The sequence below is a fragment of the Lepisma saccharinum genome, chromosome 30 (assembly GCF_977018435.1).
Source record: "Lepisma saccharinum chromosome 30, izLepSacc3.1, whole genome shotgun sequence".
Taxonomy (NCBI): Eukaryota; Metazoa; Arthropoda; class Insecta; order Zygentoma; family Lepismatidae; genus Lepisma; species Lepisma saccharinum.
The window spans coordinates 4168754-4184474 of record NC_139258.1 but is presented as its reverse complement, the minus strand read 5'-3'; the positions used below and the strand labels follow the sequence as shown (position 1 = coordinate 4184474).

The window sequence follows — 15721 nt, the reverse complement described above, 5'->3', positions numbered from 1 at the left end:
GCACATTCTTACGCTTCAGCACAACATACGGTGGCAGTTTCCTTCCATCCGCGAGAACACCCAACATTATAGTGCATCGTTGTTTCTCTCCACCCGCGGTCTTGATCGATGCGGTATGCTGAACATAACAGTGTTAGGCATGTCCCAGTAAATAGGTGTTTCATCCGCGTTGCCGATCTGAGACAAGCTATAATCATTGGACTTTCGCATTCGAATCACGTATTTGTGAAATTTAACCATTTTCTGATCAAAGTCTGCAGGGAAACGTTGCGCATTTGTTGTCCTACGGCGAAGCGATAAACTTTTCCTACGCATAAAACGTGAACACCATCCCGCACTAGCTCGGAAAGCTTGACGACTGATGTCTAACTTTGAAGCTACTTCACGAGCTTGAAAACGTATCATGTCTACGGTTACAGCATAGCCAGCACTTCTTCTCTCATTTACAAAGGCCAAAACTTCTTCTTCTACCTGTGGAAATTTGGCTCCTTTTCCACGAAATGTATTTCTCTTGCCACTTGTTGCAGCAAGTTGTTCCTTCTGATTTCTCCATCGACGAATGTTAGACTCGTCCACATCGTAATATCAGATCTGTTGCAGTTTCCTTCAGCATATCGTATCGCTTGAAGTTTAAAATCAGCATCGTAGCTGATTCTTCTGCCAGACATCCTCCCTTTGATAGTACCAACCTTGACCTCAGGCCCACAACCTTCTTTAACAACTTCACTTTACTGAATGGTTTCCAGATCAATACGACAGTAAGGATGATTAGTGTTTAAAGATAAGATATTATCATATTGTTGCAAAAAAAAGTTTGAAGATAAGACATCATATTGTTGCAAAGCCTGCTACAGATGCATTGTTGTTGGATTTGCTGTTAATGAATCCGTTATGTGATAAAGATAACAAATCAACGTACGTATTTTTAGTATCCTAGCAGTAGCTGCACTTTTTTTCATTCGCGTGTATAAGCCGCAAATGTTTTCTCATTCTTGTGTATAAGCCGCACATGCTTTTCATATCATTCGCGTGTATAAGCCGCACCCCATTTTTTGTTCCACTTTTCAGGGAAAAAAAGTGCGGCTTATAGACGCGAGAATACGGTATTTATTATCTAGTTTGTGTGTACTTAAAATAGCCAAATTTGTATAAAAACAAGGAAATTATGTCAAATAGATAAATAATTGAATATTTATTGAATAATAAAAGGATGTTGCTCGTTAATATTTTATGCATATTTTTACTAGTAGTAGTGTGCATAAATTTTCTTTGGGTACTGCTCTTAAAGCAGTATGATCCCAATAATAATCCTTGTCTTCCAAGTTCATGGAAAATAAATAACCAACGGTTAAGTACAACAAAAAAAAAATCATTATTTTATTTTAGTAATTGGTAAGTCTCTCGGGGGAGGGGGTCGGACCCCCTGTACCCCATGCGTCCTTGTTTCTATCATATACCAGACACATGCAACTGTCCATAATCGCTTTTGTTTTTTGCTTTAAATGCGCAGGAATGTCTGGAGTTAAGGGTAAACAGACTTTCTAAATCAGGATCGGATAGCAAGAATGAATACATAACACCACAGACATGAATCAGCATTTGGATGAACACTCTTGCGTCTTATCGCATTCGGCGCCAGGTTAGGAATGTGTGGCACCCGAGCTCTTGCAACTCAGCAACTTATCAAAGCTCTCACCAGCTCTTCACGTAATCACTTCTTTTTCTCCCGTGAGGTAAACAAACCAACCTCAGTCGCAGGAAAAGGTCTGCACGGTTCCGTTGGTAGCAGCACAATGTGAACTCTCACATAACGAAAAATGCAGATGTACCTGAATCCCGAAACGCGCAAATCACAATAAAGATTACACAATATACGACTGATTTGAGAACATGATCCGTTTATCCTACAGTGGCGTCGGCAGAATTTTTTCTTGGGGGCTCATTCGTTGGGAGGTCGCAACAGGGGCAGCGAAGGTACAGATAAAGATAGCTGCTGTTCATGTTATGTGAATTTATTCTTCGCCAAAGTTGTGAGCAAAATAATATGTGCTGTCAATATTTTCACTCTACACTGCAAACAAATTATACACAATAGTTTTACCTAATGTCAAGTAAGCTGACGTCAGTTCCAGGGGGGCTAGCCCCCCTTGCCCCTGCCTGGATCATTCTTCATGGCTCAAATGCATACTTATAATGAAATTATTACAAACATTTTGTAAAAAAAAATATAAAAATAAAGCGAGATAAGATTTTATCCGTTAAAGAAAAGCTTCACTAAGCTTTTACAAGACAAACTAAGCTTGAAAATGTAGTAATGGAAAAACTATATTCAACTGGTAACATTCAAAAAAAGATGATTTAATTTACCAAAGCTCATTTGGTAACAGTTACCGGAATAGTAAAAATAATTCTGGAATAATCATTTGAGCAAATTTATTCAATAATTTTTTCCATGTTTACTCATTGTTTTTACATGTGTTAAAAGTTTAATTTGGTGCACGTGATCATTTCTCGCACGTTAATGAAAGGAAACCAACCTAATGGAGAATCTAGAAACTAGTTATGTTAGTCAATTGTTAAGGCCGCTTTGTGTGCTTTATACTAGAGCATTCTCTGACATTCGCTACGAGACTCGGCGGCAAACGGCCCGGCATCAGCGCTTGTCTTTCCCGGCGAACGGGGTCCGCGACAGTCGCACGCTACAGTCTGTTTTTTTCGCTCTCCCTGCCTTCGCTCTCCTTCCCTTTCTGTTGACGTTGCAGACTGACGCCAGTATAATCCTCCCTCGGAAGTTGTGTTGTGTCGTGTCCGTGCGTTGTTGTGGCTTAATATGGCACCACAAAAGTTTACATTACAACAAAGGATTTATCTTGTCGAGTGTTACTTCGGAAAGAGGAATTGTGGAGAAGTGCGACGACGTTTTGCAACGAAATTTCCTGGTGTTCCCGTTCCACATAGAACCACTATATTAAACCTCGTTAAAAAGTTTTAGAGACCTGCGATTTTTTTTATGGGGAAATCCAAAAAATAAAGTGAGTTAAAATACAGTATTGTACGAGAAATCGGGAGAATTACAGTAGCCGTGTAAATGCCAATTTTCTTCGGAGATGGCAGGAATGTATTGCAGCAGAGGGACATCATTTTCAACACCTTCTGTAGTCAAGATTAGTACACAATATTAAAACTGTAATTTTAATAGCCGACTCTATCGACTGTCGCTGACCCGTTCACCGGGAAAGACAAGCTCTGATGCCGGGCCGTTTGCCGCCGAGTCTCGTAGCGAATGTCAGGGAATGCTCTGTATAATTATTTACTAGCATGTTACTTTGCATTATCTAAAAAATATATATCTTGTATTTGGGTGGGCTGAGACCTTTTTAAGATGGGCTAGAACTCACCTTCGCCCACCCAGTGGCGACGCCCCTGCATGGGAGCCCATTTTGCATATCCGCCTTCCTCGTGCCGGTAGGGAGCGATTGACTGATTGATTTGGTGTTTTAAGTCCACTTTATGCACAGTAAGGCTAATCGGGACTGGGCCTATAGTTTAAAGTGAGACTCAAACTACTTGTGCCTCTACCGGGTATCGAACCCGGGACTATTACAAGACGTCGAAGCGCTATTGGGGAATCCGTGCGGGTAGGGAGCGGGAACGCATACAAAGCCAGACGTGGCAGATGTTTTGGTTGGACCAGCAAACTTGAGCCTCCTCAAAAACCTGTCCCTTGATTTGATTTGATTTGGTGTTTTAAGTCCACTTTGTGCACAGTAAGGCTAATCGGGACTGGACCTACAGTTTATAGTGGGATCCGAACCACTATGTGCCTCCACCGGGTATCGAACCCGGGACCCCTTGATCACAAGGCGACGACGCTACCACTGCGCCATCGTGGAGGCCCTTACCTGTCCCTTGGAGTACGGGGAAATTAATGAGCGACAGCTCGTAAACCTGTTTCATACACGGATAATGTTGGTAAAATTTTCACTTGAAATCACCCACCCTGGGAATCGAACCTGGGTTTCCTACGTGGGAGTCAGACGCAAAAAAAAAACCAAGCGGAAGTTTCCGCATTCTTTTGTTTTTCTCACATATCAGATTTTGCTCAGTACTATTCTTCACATCCAGGACAAACAACCATGTGTTATGCGGGATTCGAACCCGGGACCCCTGACGTCTGGGAAAAAAGTGCCATAAAACTTGGACAAAATTCTTAAGTCTATGTTCAGATATACAATTTAAAATGGGATGTGGAACACTGTGCAATATGGCGCCACGAGGGCCCTTTGAGTAAAAAGCGTTTGACTAAGTCACCATGAAGATTTCTCAACTTGTATTGAATCCAATGATGCCTGGACGTGTCGAGTTGCTGCAAGAACAGAGTTGCTACTGTCCATTATTATCACCAAAACACTGACTTCTTGGCACATTGTGTAAACTCTGATCACACACACATAATGGATTTATTTCGGCACAAATTACTGCATCTGACGATCATCGCATACCCGTGCAAACGAGCGAGAAAATAGTTGCCAAACGAAGACTGTACCCGTTGATAAAAACTAGGTATGAGTCACGCGATCTGCCTTGCAAAAACGCGCTAATGTATCCCCACTGAGGACCACATGTGTTCCATCGTATCCCCTTCCCCCCGCTCTTGTGTAAATCTGCAGAACTAGACTGCAACGAAATGAGACCGTGTGCCTATTCGTTTAGTTTTAAAGTTCTCTTTATGCATAATTACGTAAATCGGAATTGGGCCTGCAGTTTAGAGGGGGATCCGAACCACTACATGTCTCCACTGTACCAAACCCGAGGGACCTTGATTACAAGGCAACATCGTAAACACTACGCCATCGGTGAGGCCTGAGAGAGACGCACGTATTTTAACAGATGGTATCGACTATTTTGGTATTTACGTCGCTTTCTGCAACTTTTGTGTAATCGCTACGTACAGAGAATACTGAATTGTAGGAACTAGCGTATTGCACGTTCCAAACACAGCGTATATACAGAGCATTCCCTGACATTCGCTACGAGACTCGGCGACATGCGGCCCGGCATCAGCGCTCGTCTTTCCCGGTGAACGAGTCCGTGACAGTGTTTTTTTCGCTCTTTCCCTTTCTGTTGACGTTGCAGACTGACGCCAGTATAATCCTCCCTCGGAAGTTGTGTCGTGTCGTGTCGTGTCCGTGTGTTGAAGATTGTGGCTTAATATGGCACCACAAAAGTTTACATTACAACAAAGGATTTATCTTGTCGAGTGTTACTTCGGAAAGAGGAATTGTGGAGAAATGCAACGACGTTTTGCAACGAAATTTCCTGGTGTTCCCGTTCCACATAGGACACCACTATATTAAACCTCGGGAAAAAATGGGAAATCTAAAAAAATAAAGTATACAAAGACAATCCGCACAACATCCGTGAGTTGAAAGAGTATTATTGTATGAGTTGCTGTTTTAAGTCCACTTTATGCACAGTAAGGCTAATCGGGACTGGACCTACAATTTAAAGTGGGATCCGAACCACTTGTGCCTCCACCGGGTATCGAACCCGGGACTATTATTGTACGAGAATTACAGTAGACGAAATTGCACGTGTAAATGCCAATTTCCTTGGGAGATGCCAGGAATGTGTTGCAGCAGAGGGACATCACTTTCAACACCTTCTGTAGTCAAGGTTAGTACAAAATATGAAAACTGTAATTTGAATAGCCGACTCTAGCGTCTGTCGCGGACCCGTTCACCGAGAAAGACGAGCGCTGATGCCGGGCCGCTTGCCGCCGAGTCTCGTAGCGAATGTCAGGGAATGCTCTGTACATGAACAGTGGGCAGCTGTATACGTGTATAAAGACAAGATAGGAGCCGTTAGTTTTGACATAGCTGGTATAACTGCACGAACAAAGTTTCATGCCAGTAATCCATTGTGTGCACATGTGTAGCTTTAAAATTTGAACCCGCTGCGACATGACCACGCTGGAAGTTATCACAATATAATATCGCACAGAGCGGCAGATTGCGCGCGCGTGGTTTATTATGTGGAGGCAGAATGGCCAGGTGGTCGGGGGAGGATTTCGATGCCACCACGGAACTACGCTTCGACTGCGGCGAAAAACGGAAATGAGCAAATGATTAAGAAGCGCCGCGTTGAACTTACGTCACGCTGGTGGGTGGACACCACATCTGAAGAAGCTTCATTAATATTTGTTAGGTAGCAGGAGGTTCGTCCGATTCTTAATACCGTATATTTTCGAGCATAAAAATGCCGTTACAGCCCTCGCGCTTTTGCATGTTACATTTCACGATGTACAGTCAGAGGCAAATGTAAAGTGTCCATTGTCACGTTCATTTACTTTGTTACATGCAGTGTGAGAATTGAAAGAAAAGTGACAAGGAAACAGAGAACAGAAAACAAGACACTGAGAGCGAAGCGAGCAAGAAAATTTTACGTAATGTATTTTTATTTGTATAAAATTTGAAATCGAAGGGTGGCAATTCCCTTCTGTCTCTCCCTGCAGGTGCTCCTGGCCTTCTGGAAGATATAATGCAAGAAAGACGTCAGAACGAATTCCCTCTTGAGTATACTTTTGTCCTGCTACTCTTAGATTCTACTAATTTTGCTTTCTTTTACCTCAATGTTTGGCCCCCTAGAATTGATTTCCGTCCAAGGTTGGGGAGGGGTGGTTGCGCCACTGCACCCCCTTCCCCCGTAGTTGCCTTGAACATTGATCGGCTTAAAAATACTTTATTCTCTTTAAGAGTAGCGTTTAATAACCGCGATAAGATTCCTCTACATAGGGACATGGACGTCTGGAAGGGGGGGGGGCAAGGATGGCCACACCTCCCCCATAGAAATCTAATGTCAACCTAAAGTATATTTTTCACACGTATAATTTCATTTCAGTCATTAATTTACATTAATGCGATAATTTCAAATTCAAGTTGTGCTTTTTGAGGGGTCAACACTATTATCGGGAATATACCCCATGGAAAAATACCTTGCTTGGAAAAAATCTGCGGACGTCCATGATTAAGGGGGCAAATGGAAATTCAATATCCCTGTGCATGCTAACCACCAGTAAGTTGACTAATGCAGGAGAAAGTTCGACAGTGCGTAGGCAGATGGATGGAAAAGCCTTCGCAGTGGCTCATAAGTAGGGAGCGGAAGTTGATGACCTAAAAAATATAGGTACGAATGACCTATAGAATGTCCTAAAAAATGGGGAAAATGACGTAAAAAATGCAAAAAATTACCATTAAATTTGTTAGTTTCAGATTAAAAATTGAAATGAAAAGGAAATTAAACAATCCAGCCTTGCCTTATATGATCTTAACTCTGAGTTTGCCCCAGACGGACACCTGGTGGTTTCCCCCGACACAACAAAGACTGTCACCAGTTCAGCATTTCTTTTGCTCGTAAATTGCAATCCTGCGAGATAAATATAGGCGTATGTTTCAACAAAACTGAGTGAAACCTTGGTGGAAAGACTCAAGAATATTACCAAAATAAAAGAAGTGACAAAATATGACGAAACAATACAACGAATATTGCGAAAAATGCCGAAAATCGGGGAAGTTATCTAAAACCTGAAAATTGTCAAAAAAAATCACCTTAAAATTACCTTATTGGCGTAATATTGTGTATATTTAATGGGCATCGTGTCCGAGATGTCAGAAAAAAGATGACATTTCATCAACTTCCACTCCCTACACATAAAGTGACTGCACGTGGACCCCAAACATTTATTCACATTTATTCTTCTTACAGGCACTAACTCAAAGTTGACAGAAAATATACGAGGGTCACTATTTATATTTTGAGCCTTGGCAACACTGATTGAAGTTAGGCGCGATTTGACGTTTGCACGGAATCGTCTGGCATTATTGACCATAACGTACTTCAAATGTTTTGTCAATAGCTTCATTTGTGTTGTTTATGTTGCCTTGGAGATTGCGCGACAACAATAAAATGGAATTAACTCGTGAACATTTTCGTGCGATGATTTTTTACGATTTTCGACGTGGATTATCAAGGCAAGAGTGCATCGATCAACTTACTTCCACATTTGGCGATGAAGCCCTTCCTTTGCCACTGTGAAACGCTGGTATAACGAATTTAATCGTGGCCGCCGTTCGCTCACCGACGAGATTCGCGAAGGTCGTCCAAAATCAGTTGTTGTTCAAGAAAACATTGATGCTGTGCGAAACCTAATACTGCAAGATCGTCATGTGACATACTGTCAGATTGAGGCAACCATAGGCATTAGTTCCACCAGCATATATAAAATATTACGTGATCATTTGCTGTGAGAAAGGTATGTTCTCGTTGGATCCCACACAATTTGACAAAAACTCAAAAAGATGCTCGCGTCAATTGGTGCAAACAAATGCTCAATACATACAATCGTGGTGCTTCAAAAGACGTACATAAGATTTAACAGGTGACGAATCATGGATATATGCATATGAGCCGGAACGTAAACGGCAGTCGACTGTATGGGTGTTTCAAGATGAACCCAATCCAACAAAAGTTGTTCGCGCTCGAAGCACATCGAAACAAATGGTCGCCTGTTTTTTCGGGAAAACTGGTCACGTGGCAACTGTGCCTTTAGAGGAACGTAGAACGGTCAACTTTGAATAGTACGCAACAATTTGTTTGCCACAGGTCTTCGGTCAAATACGGAAAACAAACAAACGCCGTCGGATCATTCTTCATCAAGACAATGCCAGCTGTCACACATCTCGTCTAACAACCGACTTTATGAACAGTCAAAAAATCGAATTGATGGGTCATCCGCCGTACAGTCCTGATTTGGCACCCAATGACTTCTTCTTGTTCCCGAATGTCAAGAATAAATTGCGTGGACAACGATTTTCGTCGGCGGAAGACGCCGTTGATGCGTTCAAAAACCATATTATGGAGGTGTCTCAAGAAGATTGGAAAAACTGCTTTGACAAATGGTTCGAACGAATGCAAAAGTGTATTGACCATAAAGGAGAATACTTCGAAAAACAATAAAGCAGTTTTGAATGCCAAATTCCTGTTTTTTCATTGTTAGGCTCAAAATATAAATAGTGACCCTCGTATTGGAAGAATGCATCAAGATATTACTTCCAACTTCTACTTTCTTCTCGAGTAGTTCTGGTTTTGTGAAATAATGTTCAGCGACAGCAGACTAAAACGCAGGTGATTCATCCTAATGCAGTCTGTTGCTATGAGAGGCACAGCAAGGGTTGAGCAGGAACCAGCCGAGCGGAGAGATTTGATTGGCGCCCCTCTAGGAACTTGAGCACGACTTCGCCGGAATCTTCATTCCAGTGCCCCACTCCCCTCAGAGATGATACTCGAGAGGACAAAGTGAAGGTCACACGGCCAGGCTTCGGGGCAGAAGTCTACCTGCGATTCAATATTGGCAGCTTAGGACCCACCGAAACAAGGCGAAACGCGGAAATATCCAGTAACAGAACTTCTGTTGCCTTCTTCTATTGGAATCAAATGGTGTAACGCCCACTACAGGGAAAAGCGCGGAACGGAAGCCAGAATTCCCGTGCCAGAAGTCTGCTGGTTATCTTATGGGTAGGGCCCAATTTTTCAATTGGCTTCGGATCTATTATTTGGGTGATATCTTTACATATCTGATGAAAATCAGCCGAAATAGACAAACTTGACAAAGCCTATTTTGACATATTTCATCAATTTCGCGTTTTTACAACATATTTCTGTATAATTTCGTAATTTTCTCCCACATAATCGGTTATTTCATAATTTTTTCTTCGTAGCTTTAGCGCAACGGATATTGTCGATGGCAGGATATGGAAATTACGGAGGAAGAAAGGTGCCGTCTTTTCTTAGTACAGAACAATAATACCCCACTTGTTTATCCCGCCGACAATTGATAGCCATGCAAACATTATTGAGGTAAAATGTTATTTCATTGTTGCACGGGAAGTAAAGAAGTTTCGTTCTCATTTCTTCGCCTTTTTCGCTTTTCACAAAAATCAGTCAAAAGTAAAAATAACATTCGGTACATTACAGCCCCTACTCTAATCTATCGGGTATGGGACATATTCGAGAGTACTGTTGTGCATATTTTTGGCTTCATTGGGAATATTTCTGTATTTTTCTGACATATTTGTAATTTTTCATGACATAATTACATACATATTTTACAGTTTTATAGGACAAAGTCCCGGGCCCTATTATCGCCCACTGAGACGTCGGAAGCGGGTCTGTTGAGTTCTGATGTCGCGTATACGAGCATCGACAGTGTTGCCAGGATTTTTGAAACTGGGATGTAGGGGGATACACTTTTTTACTAGTCAGGGCTCATTTTTGGCATTTTTTCCTGCATTTCACGTTCTTTTCTTTGAGGAAAACTGAAGGGGGGAGTATTTTATTTCTATTCTGCCACTTTTGGCTTATCGCGAAGACGACGATGAAAGGTGATGCGACAGACAGGACACGAGTCCCACAGAGGATAATACTTTTAGCGAGTCCAGACGCCACGGCCTTGCTAACCTGCAAAATACAGCCCAGTCTGCTCTTTTGCTGGGAGGCCGGTGCAGTTTAAGCATATTGTAGCTACAGAGATGCAGATATTGACACATGTTTGGCGCGTAGCCCTCTTCTTTGATTGGTTACTTAAAATTCCTTATTTTTACTGGTACGCGAATGATTCAATGTCAAGGTGTAGTTGCCCGGGAGACTTGCTGAATCTATACTCTGTCAAGAGAGAATGAAAACTAGTATCTGTGCAAGAGAGCTCGACCAATGAACGCTGCATGCAGCTGCAGCTACCAGCCCTTTCAGAAGAGCGTACAGTTTCGCTCAGCCCACTCGCTTTCTCCTCTTTTCGACAGTTATGCGCGGCCTTGCTTCAGGCATAGAATTTAGAGCATTTAAGTATTATTATTATTTCTTCTCGCTGTTTCAGAGCCACTGAAAATACTTCTGCGAGCTACTAGCTACAGGCAACTAACTCTCTATAGATTCAACGGTACAGTAGATGTTTCCTTTCTATTTCAACCTTACGTATCACCGTCTCTCGCAATCCACACAGATACACGCACAAATATATTAACAATACAGAGCATTCCCTGACATTCGCTACAAGACTCGGCGGCAAACGGCCCGGCGTCAGCGTTCGTCTTTCCCGGTGAACGGGGTCCGCGACAGTCGTTAGACTGTGCTATTAAAATTATAGTTTTCATATTGTGTAGTAACCTTGACTACAGAAGGTGTTGAAAATGATGTTCCTCTGCTGCAACACATTCCTGGCATCTCCCAAGGAAATTGGCATTTACATGTGCAACGTCGTCTACTGTAATTCTTCCGATTTCTCGTACAATACTCTTTTAACTCACGGATGGTGTGCGGATTGTCTTTATACACTTTATTTTTTAGATTTCCCATTTTTCTTTCGAGGTTTAATATAGTGGTCCTATATGGAACGGAAACACCAGGAAATTTCGTTGCAAAAAGTCGCCGCACTTCTCCACAATTCATCTTTCCGAAGTAACACTCGACAAGATAATGTAAACTTTTGTGGTGCCATATTAAGCCACAACAACACACGGACACGACACAACACAACTTCCGAGGGACGATTATACTGGCGTCAGTCTGCAACGCCAACAGAAAGGGAAAGATAGCGAAGGCAGGGAGAGCGAAAAAAAAAACAGACTGTAGCGTGCGACTGTGGCGGACCCGTTCACCGGGAAAGGCAAGCGATGACGCCGGGGTGCTTGCCGTCCAGTCACGTAGCGAATGTCAGGGAATGCTGTATAAATGTATCAAAAAATTTTAATTCAATTAAACGGCATATATATTTAAGGCGCAGAGTTTAATTTACGAATTCACACACAGACTCGAAATGCATATACAAATCTATGAAAAACTGGTAATTTTATAAGAATTCAAACTCATTTACTTATAATCAACTTGAAGCAAGGACGTATTTAGGGGGGTCCAGATCCCCCCGAAAGATTTATGAAGTACTAAAATTAAATAATGAAAAATATATTTGTTTAGCTATTGTATAATTTCCTCTGAACCTATTGGAAAACTAGGATTATATTGGGATCATACGGCTTTGAGGGACAGGAAGGACATATTTAGGAGCAGTCCAGGGGTCCGGACCCCCCGATAGACTTTCCAAGTACTAAAATTAAGTAATGAAAATATTAGCATTTGTTGCATAGTCGATGGGTATTAATTTCCTCTGAACTTTTTTAAATCAGAAACTTACTTTTCTCAAACTACATGCGACATCATTTTTGTTATTCGATAAATATTCAATTATTCATCTATTTGACATTAATTTCATTGCCAGAGCACTTGTTTTTATGTAAATTATTCCAATCTTAACTAAAAGTAAGCTACGTAATGAATATGCGCTGCTATATCTATTTTTATAGCTAGTCTCTTTACCTAATCGTGTAATAATAATATTAATTTGATTTAATATAATTTTTAATTTAAACATTATTATTATTCCTGAGACACTTGTTTCGCCCTCCCCCCGAAACATATTTCTAGATAGGGCCTACGTACCTGACTTGAAGATATATTATCTTGCAATAATCTTCCGCCTGTCAGGTAGATTGTTCTGCAAAGAACGCTAACAAAGTAAATGGATTGAGAGAATTCTGTTTAATTTTCCACACAGCTTAAAAGTTGCAATTACGTTACGTCACGTCAACGGTCACGCACAAATCCAGGAATTCAAGGAAAAAGCATGAAAATGTAGGCCAAACCTCCGTAGGTAAGGAAACTACATTCTTTGGAATCAAATAAGACGATTGTGCAACATAAAAAGGTGATACATACCTCTTTGGTCCAGGGTCCTTTCACAAGTTCCGGGTTGACAACCTTCTGCCACCGCTGCTGACACTGTATGTCCGAACGGTCGGGGAAATGCTGCGAGATGATGTCCCACCGTTCGTTGTGGACTTCAACCAGGTGCTTCAGCTTCTCGTCCTGCAGATCGGAGAAACAAAAGAGCGTTCAACACCTCATACACAACTTACCTTAGAACCTGGTTGAATAGAAATACACAAAAGAAATATGCATCGGTAACAATCCAAACAGCCTCCATATACGCCAGACACGGCACTATCATTTCCTACGGTAACTGAAGAGATCGGATACCATGCAATAAATTACTTTGGCTGAACTTAAACTTAAGACATTATTAGAGGATTAGGTCTAAATATGAATTTTGGAGTTATCAGCGTTCCCGGGAGCTGCAGCCTGGCAGAGGCTATTGGAACTGGTTATCTGTCAAGGACAAAGGTTGCGGCGCCAATTCGCAAGAGAAAGTGGGGGTTAGTTTCGGCCTTGGACGCTGTTATAGAATTGCGACCTCCGAAAACTTTTTGCAAGTATGTTTTAACTCGGCGCTTTCTAAATTATCATCTGTTTTGAATAGGTTATGATATTAGCGGTACATAAAACAAATGTGGGCTTTTATAATGCCATGATTTGTTTGTGAAATACGTACCACAGAGAGCGAAAATAAATTGAAGAAAAATAGCGTGATGGTCTAAATATGGGCTATGACATGAGATCTAATGCCGAGATCACATTTTCAACAAATATTTGGATGTTTTTCTTAATTTTATTTTTTTCCAATCCCGCGTGATTTTCAAAACAACAGATTATTCATAAATATGAATTTTATATTTTAGCGATAAATGACTGTTCTTTAAAAATTTTAATTGCTTTTTCTGATGTTGCCACTAGTAGCCCATATTTAGACCACAATTTTGAAATACATCATTTTACCATTTTTTGAAAATTTCTTTTTTTTTAAAAAAAAAATTGAGATATTCTATACTTAAAGGCAAGTGCTTGATATATTAATTTTTTTGCTCCGAAAATGACAAAATAAAAAGGGAGGGGCCCATATTTAGACCTTTTCCACTATAATTTGAATTTTTACGTCGCTTATCTGGACTAATCGCCACGACGAGGATGATCAGGTGGAAGTAAATGAGCCGAAAAGGTAATCCACACATTATTGCTGATGTATATTCACTCCGCATTTCCGCACACCCACATATTTGTGTCAATGAAATATGGAAAAGCAAATTACCAGAAACGAAACTTATATAAGTGTACTTGTCATCAAGGAGTCACGGGGTGTATACTCAATAAGAACACTAATAAGTGTCCCTCTCTTTACCATATACATATACACACACTTAAAACATGTAAAAAAATCTTGTTAATGAAACGCTAGATGACTGATTGATATTTCCCGTAGTTTTTCTGCCACTTTCGGCAAATCCTAACCATGACAATGAAATGCGACGAGATGAAATTTCTTTGGCCCGCTTTCGGATATTGATTTGGAGTTTTAAGGCAACTTGATGCACAGTAAGGTTAATCGGGACCGGACGGGCAAACAATATGTAATTCCTCCTCCTCCATCTGATCTCACTCGTGTCGTGACGAACAGCGCAGAGACACCGAGAGACAGTACCAAGAGAACGAGTGACTCACCTCTTCTTTGCTCCAGCGGCCCTTGTTGATGCTCTTCCGGTTCCCGTTGCGGGACATGGGCGTCTCGTCCGTCGTGGCCGAGTCATCGGAGACCTCCTCGCTGGAGCTGCTCTCATATCCGGATCTCGACCTGGAAGAAGACGCACTGCATTCAACACCTGGCTGACAATGGCGCCTACAAGTTAAGCCCCTATCACACGAAACTGGATTTCTAGTAGGAATGCCCTAGTTGGCGCTGAACTAACTTTCTAGGTAGCAATCATGGCCGCCTGGCTGACTGCTTGACTGGTTTGGAGGAATAGGACATGTTCTAATTGCTACTTGCTTTCCTCAAGTGGATTCTGTCATGTGAAGATAATATGTGAGTTTGCAAAGGAGCGATTTTTGTCTGGTTTCCGAGTGCTGACTGTTTATTTTATAGTTTCTCAGTTTCTAGATTTTTAAAAAAAGCAAATAGATGACGTGCAGTGCATTAATATTTAGTTATTTATGCAAAGCGATGAGATGTGTACGTGAAAAATATGATTAGCTGAAAATGAAAATCCTTATTATTACAAGTGTATCAATAAATGTTTGACCTTCTTTTGTGTGAATGAATCCTGCGAATCTCATGTATGAATAATGCAAACCCAAGTTAAAAAGCTTGTTCGGTACGCAGTGATTACCATTTTTTTCGAGCCAATCTTTAGTTCATACTTTTCCTTTTTTAATAAAAGCACAAAGCAGTAATTCTACAACATTCTTTAAATTGCTCGACCACATCCACCTTTAAGCCGGCTTTAGTCAAAAGCATAAATGCTTCCAAAAATCTTATAACACATAGTACTTGAGTTTTACAGCACAGCATTTCATGGATCATTTCGGTTAGCTGCTCCAATTACAATGTATAATACATACAGCACGAAAGGCACGTCGAGTTACACCGTCCATGGTGAGTGCACGTGGTTTACAATTGAAAAAGCTAAAATATTCTTCCATACGTGTACAGTAAAAGTTGTACAGTATGTATTTCATCAGCGCCATTCATCTCCACCTAAAACCATTTAATACGAAGCGATATTCCTCTCGGTTGAATAGTTATCGTATTTTAAAAGTGTGAAGTGATACGTTTACATCCCACGCGGCCGCCATTATGGGAACAAAAGACTACTGAAGTACGGTGTACCGTGTGGTAGCAATTGGGTAGTCAGTCCAGCGTCAACTAGACCATTCCTACTGG

General features: G+C 41.2%; 1 protein-coding gene across 4 annotated transcripts in view; it reads right to left on the bottom strand.

Annotated features, from left to right (window-relative positions):
• Positions 1–15721, bottom strand: part of LOC145981759 (myb-related protein A-like) — a 114367-nt gene that overhangs the window by 41952 nt on the left and 56694 nt on the right. For all 4 annotated transcript variants that reach the window (XM_083115172.1, XM_083115169.1, XM_083115170.1 and 1 more), the window contains exons 2-3: positions 14503–14632; positions 12826–12975 (exon numbers count right to left, since the gene is read on the bottom strand). In XM_083115172.1, the coding sequence (XP_082971298.1) occupies positions 12826–12975; positions 14503–14632 (280 nt within the window). The remainder of the gene's footprint in view (positions 1–12825; positions 12976–14502; positions 14633–15721) is intronic.